The sequence below is a fragment of the Pelodiscus sinensis genome, chromosome 5, assembly GCF_049634645.1.
Source record: "Pelodiscus sinensis isolate JC-2024 chromosome 5, ASM4963464v1, whole genome shotgun sequence".
NCBI lineage: Eukaryota > Metazoa > Chordata > Testudines > Trionychidae > Pelodiscus > Pelodiscus sinensis.
This window is the reverse complement of record NC_134715.1, coordinates 112,357,056-112,375,141: the sequence shown is the minus strand read 5'-3', so window position 1 is coordinate 112,375,141 and position 18,086 is coordinate 112,357,056. Positions and strand designations below refer to the sequence as shown.

Genomic DNA, 18,086 nt, shown 5'->3' with positions numbered 1-18,086 from the left:
AAATACAAAAAATGAAATTTTGTCTACTGAATGCCTCACATAGCAAGGCTAAGACATGCCTTTAATATGGAACAGATTATAAATTAATATTTGTTGTTGTTTTATTTAGTTTGTAAAACAGTCATAGATGTCTAGTGAAGCTGTGGTGTACCATATCTGATTATCTAGTACACCTTGGGACCTTGCTCCATCAAGGGTCTGACATTAGTGGCATTCACTTTGAATTCTGAAACATCATTATGGGACAGGAACTCACTGACTTGACTCTAGAGAACTATTGGACTTGTACAAACTGTCTGGCATGCTGAATGGTAGAGATGACCCAGCTTAGGAACAAAGCCCACAACCTCACTTTCAGAGTCAGATTTACAGGGAGCAATTCAAGAGGCATTAAGTAAATGGGTAATTAATTATATCCAAGATTCCTTCTATCAAAAATGCTTTTGTGTCCATTGTTGTTATAGTATCTGACCACTTGACAATATGTATTTGTCTTCTCTATCTCTCAGGGATGTTGGTGGGCAGTATTATCCTCTTCGTAGATGAGAAATAAAGTGTAGAAAGTTTAAGTGACTTGTCGCAAGAAACTATATGATGGAGCTAGGAATTAAATCCAGATCTCTTAAGCCCTAGGCTGGCATCCTAAAAACGGGGCCATCTTTGTGTATAACAAAGGAACGAGCTGGCATGCATAAAAGAAAAGAAAATCGTTGGACACTGGTGAGATGGGAGAAAAATCCAAATTGATCCCGAGACTAGTATATGTTTATACCTTGGAAAGAAGTATTTAATTTTGCATTGGAATCCCAAGAATCGGATAACTTTATTTTTAATCTTTTAATTTTTTTTATCCTCGGAAATGAAAAAAAAATTAATCTCAGATCCAGTAGCACTTGTGTTTTATTCTGTCACTTACTCACTGATGGAAAAAGAGATGACTTTCCCCCTCTCCATATAAAAATAACCTAATATAACAACAGTTTTAAGATTTGTAATAATGTTATTAATTACCACCCACCTGGGGAGGTGTTTGAAACCTTGTACAACAATTTAAAATATAATGCAATGAAAAAATCCTTTTGATACCATAAAACAGGGTTTAAAAATTATGTGACATTGTGAAAAGCTAAAGTGTATGGACAGTGTGAAGGCCCTTGTAGCTATTTGGCACATTCATCTCATAAAGGGAAGTTAGCTCATTGATTAAACAAATATAGGTCACCTTCAAAGTACTCAATTCTCAGTGCCTTTGATTACTAGATTAAAAGCAAAGCCAAAACAGCTCCAAATGACTGGAGTGTTCACTGTTTCCTATTTATTGGTTTGCCTTTTTTGTAGTTGGGGAATCTCCAAGTTTCTGCTACTTCAAGTCTTTTCAGCCATTACTGCAAATACAAATTCTACATCCAAGTATTTTGCCCTCCCTTATATCTCACATGTGTACTCTCAAGGTCAAATCCTGCCTTTCTGAAGGGGAAAAAAAATCCAGGTGCAAATATGTAGTGTATCCCTGTATGTTAAAGCAGTGAGATTTATAATCCATCATAAATTCTCTGTGGTAGGATTTTCAGTTTTTGTGGGACGGGGGTCTATATGTTTCATGCTGTCACTCTCTTCTAAATTACAGTTAATCAGAATTCCTAACCACTTTTGCCCGTCTCTCTGACTGACTTCCCTTCCCCGTATAGTAGTGTGAGCTATTGCAGACATTTAAACGTTGTCTTTTCCCCTATCACCTTAAGTCCTCTTTCTCTAGATGTGAAAATAAAGCAGCGGGGACAGTCTCTTTGCTTCTCTCTATGGATGCTAAGGGTGATGGTGGGGATTTTTTTTCCCTCCATCTCGTACATGGGCAAGAATAAAGAAAGTGTGTATGTTAATGGTGAGGTTGAAAGGTGACCAGCCAGTCTATCAGTCTGCTTAAAGTGCACTGACGAGCACTTGGCTACCTGTGTTGGCTTCTGCCCCAGATCAAGTAGCGCTAACCACACAGGATTCAGAGACGCAGCTCAGAGCTGCTATTGTCCGTGGAGGACTAGTGACCCAAATCCATTCTATTGGACATCAGCCCGTTGGCCTTTGGTGTGCTTTGGATGACTGAATATCATATTTTGCTTAATATCTATGATTTACTGAGCCTAGTGTATATAGTTCATGCTTACGTAAGGGTCATAAGAGTTCTCAGCTCTTGTGCCACAATTTTTTAATTGAAATAACTTCACTAGATTAAAAGAAAACTATTCAGATTGAGAGAAATATGAGCTTTTAAAATCATTAAAATATGGGTAGATGCCCACTGATTTAGATAAAATCTTCCACTCGGAGAGGATTTCAGAATATCCATTTGCAAACCTGCATCTGTCTAACTGATTTGCATCTCAGAAATAGATTGCACTTGTATATTTTCACTTTTATTCAAATGCCAAAATCAATAGTCTTGTAAAACCAACACGAATTAAGAGAGTAACAAATTAATTCCAGTTATTTCTAGTTTATGCATTAGTCTTTTTTTGGTGGATAGGATGGCATTTTCTAAATTTTGTCCTCCCCTCCCCAAAAAAACAAAACGTGTTTTATGTCCAAGCTGGTTTTTATCCTGCCCTGTTTTTCCTTCTACATTCTTCATGTGTTCCATTCTTGGAACAATGGGTCTAATGAACTGAGCAAAGTGCTTGCTCTTTCTTTTTAAGTCACTTATGTGATTATTCCAAATGGATTCCTGTGGAAACCTGTACAAAAGATGGTTGATCACATGTTCCTAAAGTAAGCCTTTAAAGCTGTATTTCCACCAACATACAGTACAATAGAGAGTGCTGTACAGAGGCATTAATTACTTACTGTTTATGATGTACTGCCAAGAGGCCTGGTTCAAATGTTGTATTCAGGGAAATTGTTTTCCAAAGTAGGAACCTTAGTTTCAGTTCCCAAACTGTAAATATATTTGCTTGAAACTAATTGTACCTTCTAAAACACCAATTAATTAATTAATTCATCTAAATCCACTGTTTATTGATATTCTCAGTGTTAATAGATTTGACCAGATATCCATATTCTGGAGGTCTAATTTTCAAAAATGGCTCATTTAACAGAATCTCCATTTAACAGACTTTGTGAAGCTTCTTAAGGTGCGCACATTTGAAACTTGATCCTGAAATATTTTGCAGTATAACTGAAAGTCAGAATAATGATGCCTAGAGCCCTGCAGATCCATGAATATCTGCTCCATATCAATAGATATCCTCATGTGCGGATTCAGATTTCCATGATTCATTTTTGCGGGTATTGGAAGGAATGTGGATACTACAAAAAGGGCTGTGTACTGGTCTTTGTCCCTGCCTATTGCTTATTGTGGAGCAGAGTCCAGGTGCTCCTGCAGAGGAGTGTGGTTGGAGCACAGTGCTTGCCCCACTAGGTGCTGCTATTGAGGAGCTCCTCTCCTGAGCAAGCATCCTGACCACGCTTTTCCGCACGGGCATCCATGCTCCCCTGATACCAATCCCTGCCACTCATCTGGCAGGGCACGGTGGGACAAAGACACTCACCCACCCTTCCACCCACCCTTCCAGATGCTCCTTTTGGGAGTGAGGCACTGTGAGACTGCTTACTGCTCCCAAGATGTGGATACACATATAAGGCGGAAAATGGATTTCGGATTGAACGCTCAACATTGTTACTTGTCCATTTCATATAGGTTGCGAACCTGCCAGGATTGGCTTAGCAACTACCAGAATCAGCGTCAATCTCCTGCTGACAATTAAAAACAATTCTGGAGATTTAATAGGCTATTTTAATAAAATGACATTGTCACATTGGAAAAAATATCTGCCAGAATAGTGTTAGTCATCATTGGCAACCCTGTTTGGAATTGCAGTAAGATAAGCAACTCTCTTCTTCTTTCTCCCATATTGTCAGATTTAAAAAAAACAACAGCTTTTAGAATAAAACTGAAATTTAAAATCTGTGTAATTCCATATTTTTTCTGAATATGACCCCGGGGTGCAACAGAAGCCATATAGCATTAAGGGCCTTAAAATTAATTAAAATAAGAATCATCAATTAAAGAGGAAGCTTCCCTCTTGACAATCTAGTAATACAGAGGAAAAACTCAGAGGAGAGATGAATATGTAAATAGAAAAGTAACAAACCTAGCTGAAATTAACCAATAATTATGAACAGCAGACATAGTTCTCTGTTAAAATATTAAAGACCCTGTGTTCTTTTACTATTGAATGGGAACTACAATCTGACACTTACTCAGAATTGCTGGACTGGCCCTCTTGATAGAAGTCCCATGCCTATGTTTCTTTTGAGAGATAGTAAAAGTATGTTTTCAAAACCTTATGCAAAGCATGAGATTTTAACTATTTTTCGGTGAAGAATATATATTTGCCTTATCAAGGCTTGATGTTCAGTGCAATTTGTATGGATAGAAGAGAGCAAAAGTGGACATCTCTGGGATGAGGACACAATAATGAGGAAATGATAGCTCAGCTGTTTATTTCCCTGGTCCTTCCCCGTGGAAGCCCACCTGGATTCACTCAGCACTGTGAGGCTGGCAGCATAGACGAGCAGTCACTCAAGGGTTGCTCATCTTGTGACTGTGCAAAAATAATGTTGTTTTTAGTGTTAGAAATAACATCAATTCATCCTCTACCCCAATAGACATGCTAGCATTCTTTCCTCCTGGACATGCTAGCATTCCATCCTCCCTGTAGTCAATATGGATGATTCCTACATTGTGTGGTTGGCCTCTGATGATCTCTTGGATCAAAGCTATCCATGGTATTTGCACGCTTCCTCCTCCCCAGACTCGATGACTCTCTAATTCCCTTTTCCTTCAAAAGAAAGGTGTGTGGAAAGCATCCTCAGGATAACTTTTCCTGTGAATTTTTTTTCACAGGAGGTAATCATCTAGATTCAAGATACAACTTAATAAAGCTATACATTAAGAATTACTAGTCAGCAAGCACAGGTGCAACTTACCTTTTTTTTAAAAAAATACACACATTCTGTTCTGAGTAAGCTAAAACTTCGAATTAATGGTTAAGGCCATGAATAGCTGGAACAGCCAGCCGGTTGTATTTTTATCCTAAAGCTAGCTTGAAGGCCAAGAGACTGTCTTGTGTTTATATGTATTCACTGTAAAATGCAGCTTTTACCGACCACATGTGTGGATGTGATGGTGTTGCTGTGGCATTTCCTAAGGTGTCCAGTTTTATATAACCTATGCTAAACAACACGTTATATTTATTTGTCTTTAGAGATGATGATACATTTAATGTTGAAATAGTGTGTATCTCTCTTTTGTCTAGGTCTTTGCACCGTGTTCATAGCATATTCTCCCACCCTAGTAGTTGGTTTGATTTCTAAGAATTTTATATTTAGTTTGTACCTTTGCCGCAGAACGACCCCCAGAATCTTTATTAGGGATGTAAGCGACTAATCGACTTTCTGGTAAGCGTATGCTTTTTGGATAGTCAACTAGTGACTCAACTAGTTGCTTTCCTCCCCCCCCCCCCCCTTGCTGCTTCTATCAGAGAGAGGCAGAAAGGGAGGAGAGCAGGAGCAAGTGCTGGGGGGAGCTAGCTTCAAAGCCGGTTCTCCCCAGCACCATCTCTGCGGGGGGCAAGAGAGACAGAAGCATAGTGGGGAAATGGCACAAGTAGGGACTAAGGCAGCCTTTAAATGTAACAAGAGCCCCGTAGGACTCTTGGTACATTTCAAAAGTAGCCGCAGTAGGAAGTTCCCATGGAGCTTCAGCCTTTGAGCCCTGCATCTTGCTACATTTCAAAGACTGAAGTGCCATAATAGGAACATGGGGCAAGCAGGACTGCTTGAGTCCCTGCCTGCCCCATTGCTCCTTCTGGCACCCCCACCCCCTCCTTACGTGAGCCAGTGCTGGGGGAGCCAGCTTAAAAGCTGGTTCCCCCCAGCACAGGCTCCAGGGTGCCTCCTGCCCTCATCAGAGGCAGCAGGGGGGAATAAGGGAGACTGCTGCAGAGCAGCCTCTGTCCACCAGGGTCCCAGCAGGGGGACCTGGCTGCGGCCAGCCCATGCCGCCACAAACAGAGGCTGCTCCCTCACTAACCCCTGTTTGCAGCAGCCAGCCCTGGTCGTGGACAGGGGCTGCTGCTGGAGCAGCCCCTGCCCACAGCCAGTCCTCGCCACCGTGGACGAGGCTGCTCCAGCAGTAGCCCCTGTTCGCAGTGGACAGGGCTGGCTGCAGTGAACAAGGGCTGCTAGACTCAGAATGATCAGCTGTTTGTCGGCTCAGCGCAGCAGCCATGTAAATTTAAATGAAGCGGCGATTATTTAAATCGCCGCTTCATTTTACTGTGTCGGGTAGCCTAATCTACATGCCTCTGGCGACAGAGGCATGTAGTCTAGACGTACCCCCAGAGCAGCCTCTGTTCATGGTTAACCTTTCACATACCTAATTTAGAGCCATCTGTATTGCACATTTAACCAGTTAGCCACTCATACTTCATGTTTTAATTGGTTAGCCAATTATAGAGGATTTTACATCCCTAATTTAAAAACATAAGATTGGCCATACTGGATCAGATCAAAGGTCCATCTAGCCTGTTATCCTGTTTTTTGACAGTAGCTAATCCCTTGTCCCCCAAAGGGAGTGAACTGAACAGGAATTCAAGTAATCCATTTCCTATTATTCATTCCTAGTTTCTGGCAAACAGAGGTGAGGGACACCATCTCTGCCCATCCTGGCTAATAGCCATTGATGGAGCTATTCTCCATGAATTTATCTAGTTCTTTTTTGAATGAAGTTATAGTCCTGACCTTCACAACATTCTCTGGTGAAAAGTTCCACAGGTTGACTGCGTTGCATGAAGAAATACTTCCTTTTGTTTGTTTTAAATCTCAAGCCTATTAATTTAATTTGGGCTGGTCTATATCCCTAATACTTTTTGACCTTTCTGAGCCTTTTCCTATTCCAATATCTCTTCTTTGAGATGGGAGGATCACATCTGTACACAGTATTCAAGATGTGGGTGTACCATGGATTTATATAGAGTCAATACAACATTTTCTGTCTTATTATCTATCCCACATTTCTCGTAAACGGGGTTTAAATACTTGGCATGTACTGTTAAACAAGCCAGTTGAGCTGCAGCCAGCTAATCTTGTATATCTAAATTAGGGGTGAGAAGGACTAGTTGACTATCCTATAAACATTTGCTTATCGCATAGTCTACAGGCTAGTCCACTAGTCGCTTCCCCCTCCCCACTTGCTGTCTCTATCAGAGCGGAAGAGCAAGGGATAGTTCAAAGCGACAGTGCCACGGGGCACTGCTGCTTTGAAATGCTGCGTGCAGCCTGGGGCCAGTTGGAGCGTCCCCAGGCTGCACACAGTGTTTCAAAGTGGCAGCACTGCGTGGAGCCCGGGGTCAGCGGGGGAGTCCCCAGCTGATCCTGGGCTCCACGGGACTCTGCCGCTTTGAAATGCCATGAGGAACCTGACGCTGGGCTCCCCACGGCGTTTCAAAATGGCAGTGCCTTAGAGAGCCCAGGGTCACCAGGGGAGTCCCTAGCGGACCCTGGGCTCCACATGGACTTCTGGCTGTTGCTATACTTCAAAAGCAGAGGCTTCTTATCAGCTAATTGAATAGTTGATACAAAATGCGTTGACTATTCTTTTAGTAAATTACTTGCAATCCCTAATCTAAATCTAGTATCAATGCATTGCCCTGCCCTGCCCTGAATGTTACAGAGAGATGCTCTTGGAAGCAGACGAACTTGCTTTAGCAAGGTTTAGGAAACTTGTTTTTGATCCAGTAAAACATTAGATTCATTGCCATAGTGAATAGAATAATTTATGTATTGCAAATAGGTTTCTCTATTTAATGGACTATATTCCGATATATACCAATCGTTTGTATAGGTGTCAAACTAAAAACTGCTAAGTGGAAAATCAGTCTTCCCCATTGGAAACAGCAAGAAGTAATGGACTTTTTTAAAACTTGGCTTTCTGACTGTAAGTGCTTTGTGAGGGTAAACACATCGGTACCTCCTCAGTAATAAAACAAAATGTAGCCATGTAGGGTGTGACAAGAATGAAAAAGTACTACTCTTGGATTAGAATAACGGGTACACTAATGCTCTCCTCGAAGCAGTTGTTAGGGGTGGGAAAGGAATCAAGCTAGCATGGGGAGAGAGACTGACGTTCAAAGTAAACACCAGTGTGTGGGAATGTCCAGAGTGAAGTATCTTTGTGCATTCTAAACATGTGTGAATTTTTGTAAGGCACTTGGTAAGTGCTTGTCCACTTTGGGATTGAAAGATTATTTTATAAAGAATTTAATTTCCTTTGTACTGCATATTTTAGTTTGGTGGTTAAATTTTCTGTAAGTATTAGACAGGTGCAGCAAGAGCAGCAGAAATTTGCAAAACAAGGACCACACTCACTGCTGGGATAAGCAAATAAAACTCTATTGAAGAAATTAAATTGGCCACATTCATTAATAGGAAGGGGGCTATTTATAGTACCCAATATCTCATTAGCTGTGAAGTGGGAAATTGAGACTATTCTTTTTTCCTACACTTGTAATGTGAAAGGTGCTGGACTGACAGCCCTGGAAATTGAAGTCCTTTATTTCTCCACAGGACAGGGATAGCATGGGCAGCAGCAATGCAGGCTTCCCCACACTGTCCTGCCAATGTGTCTGAACCCTGTTCTGAAGAGATCTCTTCTGGAGGTGAGTGGGTAGCTTAGTCTCTATGTCCCTTCAGACTGATGGTTGCCAACAAGGCTACCGAGTGGTTTATATTAGGTGGACACTTGTCCACTACAAAGTGGACTGAGACTACCAATTGTCTTATATATATCTTCAGTGGATAATAACTGTTACTGCATATGTGAGTTGGATTGATTCTGATCTGCAGTACTTTAGTAGCTTCAGGGGGTAGCCGAGTTAGTCTGTTACAGAAAACACAACAAATGGACTGTTAGCACTTTATAGACTACTGAAACATGAAGATGGTATCATGAGCTTTTGTGGGCACAGCCCACTTCTTCAGTCTAGTCATCTGAAGAAGTGGGCTGTGCCCATGAAAGCTCATGATACCATCTACATGTTTCATTAGTCTATAAAGTGCTACCAGACCATTAGTCCTTTAGTAGATTGCGGTCACATTTCCTCTGTCGTGAAATGGCAGATCCAAATTTTGCCCTACCTTTTTGTTGGTGTTTTTGTGTTTGCAAAGCCATATATTCACTCATATCCACAAGCGTGCAGATAGCTTAATACACTTCCTTCCTAAATTTAGTGAGCAAAAAAGCTAGTGCAAGAAGCCCAGGTCTCTTAGACAGGGCCGGACGGAGGCATGGGCGAGCTGGGCAGCTGCCCAGAGCGCCAACTGATGGGGGGCGCCTGATGGCAGCTGTAAGGGGCGCACGGCATCCCTTACAGCTGGCATCAGGTGCCGCATGCCCGGCTCCTGCAGCGCCGGCCCGCTTGCATCCCCACGGCGCCGGCCAGCCACGCCCTTCCCCCCCCCACAGCCGCGGGGCCCTATATGGCCCAGAATGCACGCCAGCAGCGACGGCCGGGCCGGACTGGGCCGCGCTTGCACTGTGAGCCCCGGGGGCAGGCCTGTGCACCTTAGGGGGGCGGGCCCGCTCCCCACGGGCAGGCCCGCACATGCGCCGTGCACCCAGGGGCGGTGTCGCGCGCCCATGCGCAGGGCGCCAGAATACGACATCTAAACTGCATCTTAGACATTTTAGACGACATCTACACTGCAGCGCTGTTTCGGGATACTAGAGGTCCCCGGGTCTTAATAGCTATCTCGTGTCTTAACAGCAAGCCCCTTATTTCAAAATATAGTAGGCTCACTATTCCGATGTCCCTGTAAACCTCATTCCATGAGGAGTAAGTGATGTTTAGGAATAATGGGTTATTTACAAAATAAGCTATTTTGAAATTGCGTTGAAATAAGCTATGCAATTGGCATAGCTCAAATTGCATAGCTTATTTTGAGCTATATGTGCAGTGTAGACACACCCTTAGAGAACCCTGCAATAATAAATGGGGTGAAGCATACAACAATTTGTTAAAGAAATTAATCTTTATTTCTTTCTTCTATAGGGAGTATTTGTACTTGTTTTTAATATAAAACTAAATCTTGACATTATTTTTTCATGTCTTTAATGTACAGTGAACCCTCGCTACTTCGCGGTTCGACCATCGCGGATTCACGACTTCGCGGACTTTTTTCATTACATTATGTATATACGTGAATCCGCGATGGTCGAACCGCGAAGTAGCGAGGGTTCACTGTACTGTGAACATAAAATTGATCCTTACCAAAACTTTAAAAAGCCTCGGGGGAAGCCGGCGGGGGGGCATCCCAGGCGCGCCTGGGCTGCTCCCCCGCCGGAGCCCCTCCGCGGCTTTCAAAGCCTCCGGGGAAGCCGGCGGGGGGGCATCCCAGGCGCGCCTGGGCTGCTCCCCCGCCGGAGCCCCTCCGCGGCTTTCAAAGCCTCCGGGGAAGCCGGCGGGGGGGCATCCCAGGCGCGCCTGGGATGCCCCCCGGCTGGCTTCCCCCGAGGCTTTGAAAGCCGCGGAGGGGCTCCGGCGGGGGAGCAGCCCAGGCGCGCCTGGGATGCCCTCCGGCTGGCTTCCCCCGAGGCTTTGAAAGCCGCGGAGGGGCTCCGGCGGGGGAGCAGCCCAGGCGCGCCTGGGATGCCCTCCGGCTGGCTTCCCCCGAGGCTTTGAAAGCCGCGGAGGGGCTCCGGCGGGGGAGCAGCCCAGGCGCGCCTGGGATGCCCCCCCGCCGGCTTCCCCCGAGGCTTTGAAAGCCGCGGAGGGGCTCCGGCGGGGGAGCAGCCCAGGCGCGCCTGGGATGCCCCCCTGCCGGCTTCCCCCGAGGCTTTGAAAGCCGCGGAGGGGCTCCGGCGGGGGAGCAGCCCAGGCGCGCCTGGGATGCCCCCCCCGGCCGGCTTCCCCCGAGGCTTTGAAAGCCGCGGAGGGGCTCCGGCGGGGGAGCAGCCCAGGCGCGCCTGGGATGCCCCCCCGCCGGCTTCCCCCGAGGCTTTGAGGATCCTACTTCGCGGATTTTCAGCTATCGCGGTCGGGTTTGGAACCTATCTACCGCGATAAACGAGGGTTCACTGTAACTTAGTTTTCTAATAAATGTTTAATATTAATGTTCTTACGTTGAATTAAATGAAAGTGCTAAACTGCAGCATCCTAAACTGTTAAAGAATGATAGTGTTTCCAGATAAGCATTTGCATTCTAGAAGGCAACTGTCTAAGGCAGAAGTCATAAGATAGAACACTTGAAAGAAATTGATGATGGCACTGATAAGCCGGCAGTATAAAGGCAACAGCAGATCACTTGGGTGGCAGATGAACAGCTGTAACATATTTATATTTTTGGATTTGCTAGCTTGAAATAGGGGTACTTTACACAAGCAATGTGCATTCTGTTTTTCCCAGAATACTGAATCTTTTAGAAGAATGGATGCACTTAAAATTTGGAAGCGCTTACAAGGTCATTAAAGTAATTGAAAATAGATTCAGTGCATTGTCCAGGATATTGCTTTGCAGCAACCTGATTTTTTTTTGATAGTGCAGGGGACAGGATATAGTTCTGAGACTACTTAACTCTGGTTATATGACTGTTTATAGACATATATGGATAATAATAAAATATAACACTATTTAATCCAGTTCTTTTTCTTACAAACTCATCACTCTGGATTTTCTTTAAACTTGAAAAAGTAAGAAAAATCATGTACTTATTTTAACATGCACAAATACCTGGAAAAACTATCTGGAGTGGTTAATGGAAGAATGTTTTTCTTTTGAAAGAAAAGATAATATGCAGCAACAACAAAACAGATATCTCTCTAAGGGGCCCAATTCTACGTTTCTTGGACACCCAGAACAGTTACTGACTTTAGTGGAATTTGGGTGCATAAGGATTGGAAAATTGGACCCCTGCTTTATAATAATCCAAGATATTTTCATTGATATTTAAATATATAAGATAAAGTATTACCACATGCAGAACACCTGATCAGTATTTATGGGAAGGTGTTGAACATCTGCATTGTTTTTGAAGTAAATATCTGTTGGACAGTCTGGTAGGGTACATGTGACATTAGGGATTGTATTATTGAAAGCATTCAATTTTAGGGCTGTTAAATTTAGTTTAATCAACTGACTAGTCGATGGATTTTTCCATCGACTAGTTTGAGTCAATAAGGAGGGGAGACACAGTGGGGTTAGCTCCCGGCCCCAGGAGCTAACCCCCTGCGGCTCTGTCTTCTAAATGTATTAAGAGCTGGTAAGTTCTTAATACATTTAAAAGGCTGAAGTGCAGTAAGGGGGTCCCTGCGTGAGCTGCGCACCTGCCTCCCCTGACCCTCGCGGAGATGGTGCCAGGAAGGGAACTGACTTTTAAACTGGCTCCCCCCAGCACTGGTTCCTGCTCTAGAGGCAGCAAGTGGGGGTAGAAGCGACTAGTCGAGGGACTGATTAACTATTTGATAATCTTTTGCTTATCAGTTTGCATAACAAGTCACTTTAAATGAAGTTTGCCCAACACTACCAAAGTACTGTGAAATTGATTTGAAGCTCTGGTGAATGCTTCACAGATCGGAAGTCTGTCATTGTTGTTTATTTAAAGGTTGACCCGAACTGCAGTATTCAGATCCAGAGCCGAATACCCATATTTGTGGCAGTTTGGATCCAGACATTAGCTTTAAGCCCATCTCTAGTTTACATGAACCTTTAAAATAATTGTGTAATTCAACTCAAATAAAGCAGCATTGCAATGTATGCCATTTTCAACTTAAATACCAAAAAGTAGTTAGACTAACAACAGTGCAATATGATGGTGATGTGCTTCAGTCAGCTCATATTTAAGAACGTAAGAATGGCCATACTGGGTCAGACCAAAGGTCCATCTAGCCCAGTATCCTGTCTGCTGGCAGTGGCCAGTGCCAGGTGCCCCAGAAGGGGTGGATTGAAGACAATGATCAAGTGATTTGTCTCCTGCCAACCATCTCCAGCTCTTGACAAATAGAGGCCAGGGACACCATCCCTTACCCCCTGGCTAATAGCCTTTTATGGACCTAACCTCAGTGAATTTATCTAGCTCTTTTTTAAACTCTGTTATAGTGCTAGCCTTCACAACCTCCTCTGGCAAGGAGTTCCACAGGTTGACTATGCGCTGTGTGAAGAAGAACTTTCTCTTATTAGTTTTAAAGCTGCTACCCATTAATTTCATTTGGTGCCCGCTAGTTCTTATATTATGGGAAAAAATCAATAACTTTTCTTTATTCACCCGCTCCACACCACTCATGATTTTTTTTATACCTCTATTATATCCCCCCTTTCTAAACTGAAAAGTCCCAGTCTCTTTAGCCTCTCCTCATATGGGACCCATTTGTATTTATACCATTTTCACTTTTCTAATTCTGTGTTAACTGTCCTTGAATTCTACTTCATATAGAGCCATATTTTGCTACTACTGCTCACACGGAATAGTATCTTATCCCACAAATAGTTCCATTGATTTCAATAAAAGTGTTTGCAACTCAAGTTAATAATTTGTGTAAGTGTAGCAGAGTGATTCTCGTGCCTTACTCATCTGACTTGTCCAAATGATTAAATTAGAACTCATTCCCTAAATCAGGGCTACAGGATTAGATTTTATACTGTGGTTAGAAATGTAATGACTTTAGCAGCACTTCTTTACCAGCTGTTGTATATTAGTGTTTTAAATAGGATTTTTGATCATGTGAAGAGATTTGTTGTTATAGAAAGTTAAACTAGCCTCTGAAATGTATACATAGTCTCTGAGAGAGAATGAATGTTTGTTGCCCATTTAACCTTAGTATCATGTAGATAAATAAATAACCACAAGACTTTTCAGAAACATGGTGATCTGGGGGTGATGTGTCACAGAACACTAGAACTGGAAGGGACCTTGAGAGGTCATCAAGTCCAGTCCTCTGCCCGCACAGTAGGATCCAGTACCATCTAGGCCATCCCTAATAGTCATCTGTCTCACCTGCTCTTAAATTTATCTCCGGAGATGGAGATTCCACAACCTACCAGGGCAATTTATTCCACCCTGACAGTTAGGAACTTTTTCCTAATGTCCAACCTAAACCTCCCCCCTTGCTGCAGTTTAAGCCCATTGCTTCTTGTCCTATCATCAGAGGCCAAGGAGAACAATTTTTTTCCCTCCTCCTTGTGACACCCTTTTAGATACCTGAGAACCGCAGTCATGTCCCCTCTCAGTCTTCTCCTTTCCAAACTAAACAAGCCCAATTCTTTCAGTCTTCCTTCACAGTTCATGTTCTCTAGACCTTTACTCATTTTTGTTGCTCTTCTCTGGACCTTTTCCAATTTCTCCACCTTTTTCTTGAAATGTGGTGCCCAGAACTGGACACAATACTCCAATTGAGGCCTGACCAGCACAGAGTAGAGCAGAAGAAGACTTCTCGTGTCTTGCTACCAACGCTTATATCATGTTTGCTTTTTTTTGCAACAGCATCATGCTGTTGACTCATGTATAACATGATCCACTATGACCCCTAGATCCCTTTCTGTAGTACTCCTTCCTAAACAGTTGCTTCTCATTCTGTATGTGTGAAACTGACTGTTTCTTCCTAAGTGGAGTACTTTGCACTTGTCCTTATTAAACTTCAACCTCTTTATCTCAGACCATTTCTCTGGTTTGTCCAGATCATTTTGAATTTCAACCCTATCCTCCAAAGCACTTGCAACCACTCTCAGCTTGGTATCATCTGCAGACTTAATAATTGTACTCTCTATGCCGTCATCTAAATCGTTGATGAAGATACTGAACCGAACCAGTCTCAAAACACACTCCTGCAGAACCCCACTTGTTATGCCCCTCCAGCAGGACTGTGAACCATTAATAACTACTCCATTAATAACTAATGATGATTAATTCTCTCTCTACTTCAGTTGTGTAAAGGTATCCTCTGAAACCCATTAATTGCTGAGCTAGGGCATTCAAGGAGTTAACATTTGTAGTGCTCTAGAAAAATGTGTTAACATGGCTTTTTTCAAAAGCAAGTATTTTAATACATACGCTTGGAAATGTTCACATGTCACAAATAGGCTGCTAAATATAAATGACTGAAATGCAGCAGAGGGAAGATGTTTATAAGCAAAGCATATGTCCCCATTATCTGTAAGGAAAAGATTGCGCTTCCTGTATTATTAGGATGTTAGACTAATTACTCAGTGATCTGGATATAAGAGGATAGTTTTAATCATTTATCATGTAATTGCCATTAACTACCAGAATGTTACCACAAATAATGTGTGGTCATTGGGATTAATTTGTTACCTCCCTCTTTCCAAGTTTTGCAGATTAATTTTTTGCTCATTATTGAACTCTGTGTCACAAATTTAAATCTACCCTATGTCATTAGTTACTTGAAAATGATTATTAACTAGTGGCTGTGAGGTGGTCTACATGTGACTTGCTTGCATGTTTGTTTAAATAATACTTAATAAATTTGACCCTGATATTGTAGTGCCCCACATGTGGGAGCAAGCCTGCACTGAACTCATTATGGGATCAGATCCTAACTTTTGTAAGCTCTTTAGAACAAGTAACAAACTTGTGTTTGTACAGTACTTGGTGAAAAGAGGCTCTGATCCTGGCTGTGACCTTTAGGCACTACCATCATACAAATAAAAACAATGTGTGCATGTATCTTACAGTGTCCTGACTTATGGAGTTCAAAGCTTGAAATTGATTTTCTAAAGCTAGTGCCTGGAGGACATGAAGAACTACAATCGGTGCTAACTTGCTTCCTTGATAGCATGCTCAACAAAGGCCAGGGACTGAACTATTATCATTTCCCTATAGTTGGTTTCTTTATGCACCCAGGTGGGGTTTATGGGGAAGCTTCTATTGATCATTCCCATAAATGTTTCTGTCTTGTAGATAGAAATTTTCTTACTCCATAAATCGTATGCGGTTTTGTTATAGCCCTGTTGGTCCAATAATATTAAAGATACAAAGTAATATATTTATTGGGCAAACATCTTTGGGAGGAAGAAAGAACAAGCTTTTGGGTTTACACAGAGCTTTTCATCAGGTCTGGGAAATCTACTCAGCAGGTCTAACCTAAATACAAGGTGGACTAGATTATTTAGAATCAGTAGTTAAATTGTTTTTCAGAGGACCATTTATGGTGAAGTGGCCCTCTCTAGTGATAGGGGGAAAAAAAGGAAGAAAAAGCAAGGAGGGAGGGGGGAGCTGGCAGGGGCTGTGTGTGGTTAAGAAGCTTCAGGGAGTAGCTGAGTTAGTCTGTACAGAAGAAACAACAAATGGTCTGGTAGCACTTTATAGACTAACAAAACGTCTACATGTTTTGTTAGTCTATAAAGTGCTACCAGACCATTTGTTGTGTTTTATGTGTGGTTAAGTAAGTCCTGAAGCTAGTGTCTCTATTTGATCTGTGATCTTATATGTCGTAGCCAGGTTATGAATTGAACGTCTCAGACTTGCCTTTGAAAGTTCTGTGCAGCTTACTTTTTGAGAATGACCTTGTGAGGTCAGATATGGAACGATCACTTTGTGAAAAGTGTTCACCCATCGGTAATAGGGTGTTTTTGTCTTTTATTGATTTTCTATGTGGGTTCATTTGACAGTATAGTTAATTGGTTACCCCTTTATGTCCGTACTTCTGATGATGAACTTGGAGATGCTGGGGGTTATCTGGAGACAAGAAGAGGATTTCAGGAAAGATTGATTTCAGGAGATAGTCTCTATCAAGTATGACTTGTAATTGTTTGCTGGGTACCACGTGTACGTTCTTGTGTGAAAACTACAGGTATGTAGTCAAGAGGGGGTTATTTCTATATTGAAGCAGATTATGTATTTGGATGGCCCATTCCATGATGTGTACTTCTCTGATAGTGTCCTTGTTTGGGGAACGTGATTTTAATTGCATTCCAGGGTGTATCCCAGACTTTCTCCTTTGAGCATATTCTGTGATCTCTTGAGTGCCTGACTGTAGATAACAGATTTCTTGGTATATTTGAAGAATATACTGGATCAAGAGAGATTCTGCAGTTTAATCCCCCATGAACTTACATGGTTCCCAAGACACAAAAATAGGGGAACTTAGACAGACCCATCATATCTCACCCTTACTGAAGGAGCATCAGGACTTAGACACCACCCTCAGACCATTCACCACACAAAGGTCCAGCTTCCTCTCGGACACAACCAGCTTCCTTCGGAAAGTCAGCAACATTAACTGTCTGTTTCAAAACAACATCCTTGCCCTCATGGCTTTTGTCTGCCATTACATTACCATTCCTCACAATGACAACATTGTGCCTGCTTCAGATATCAAGAAGACACAACTCTCAGATATCCACCCTAAACAGATCACCAAATTCATCCGGTTTATTCTCAGCCATAACCATTTAGATTAAATAACAAACACTTTGTGTGAAGTCTGGGAACAGCCACTAGGATGACTCTCCCAATATGTCAACATCTTTATGGTCCACCTTGAAAAGGAATATCTGGACAAATACACCATGAAACTAATGATTTACGTCATTCAGTGACATTTTCATCTGTTGGATAGACAACTTAAACTCCTTCAAAGATTTCCATCACCACTTAAACCACCACCCATCCATCAAACTCTCTCTAGAACATTCCCATACTAGCATCAACTTCCTGGATTCTAAGATCAGCTTCAGCAATGGAAGGATGGAACAATGGAATTTAAAAATATACAAGAAGAGTATCTACTTTCACAGGTCCAACTACTCCAAACACACCTGGTACTCAGCTATAACTGAGTATGCTCAGAGGAGAGAATCTAGGGATACACACCTTTAGATACGTAACTGCCTTCCCCAAACAAGGATATTCCACCACAGAAGTAGATTGCATCATGGAACGAGTCACTCATATACCCTGAAAGAACCTGCTTCAATACAGATATACTTCAGAAGGGTAGCTGGTTTAGTCTGATTCAGCAAAAATGAGAAGTCCCGTGGCACCTTAAAAACTAACAAATTTATTAGGGCATAAGCTTTTGT

The 18,086-nt window shown here is 42.5% G+C and overlaps 1 protein-coding gene across 8 annotated transcripts in view; it reads left to right on the top strand.

Annotated features, from left to right (window-relative positions):
- The window catches only part of PPP2R2C (protein phosphatase 2 regulatory subunit Bgamma), a 320,765-nt gene that overhangs the window by 143,211 nt on the left and 159,468 nt on the right, over positions 1-18,086 (top strand). For 2 of the 8 annotated variants that reach the window (XM_075930765.1, XM_075930766.1), the window contains one exon: positions 8,623-8,714. The exons of the other annotated variants lie outside the window; for them this stretch is intronic. In XM_075930765.1, coding sequence (XP_075786880.1) covers positions 8,648-8,714 — 67 coding nt within the window. In that variant the 5' untranslated portion in view covers positions 8,623-8,647. The remainder of the gene's footprint in view (positions 1-8,622; positions 8,715-18,086) is intronic. 8 annotated transcript variants of the gene reach the window in all.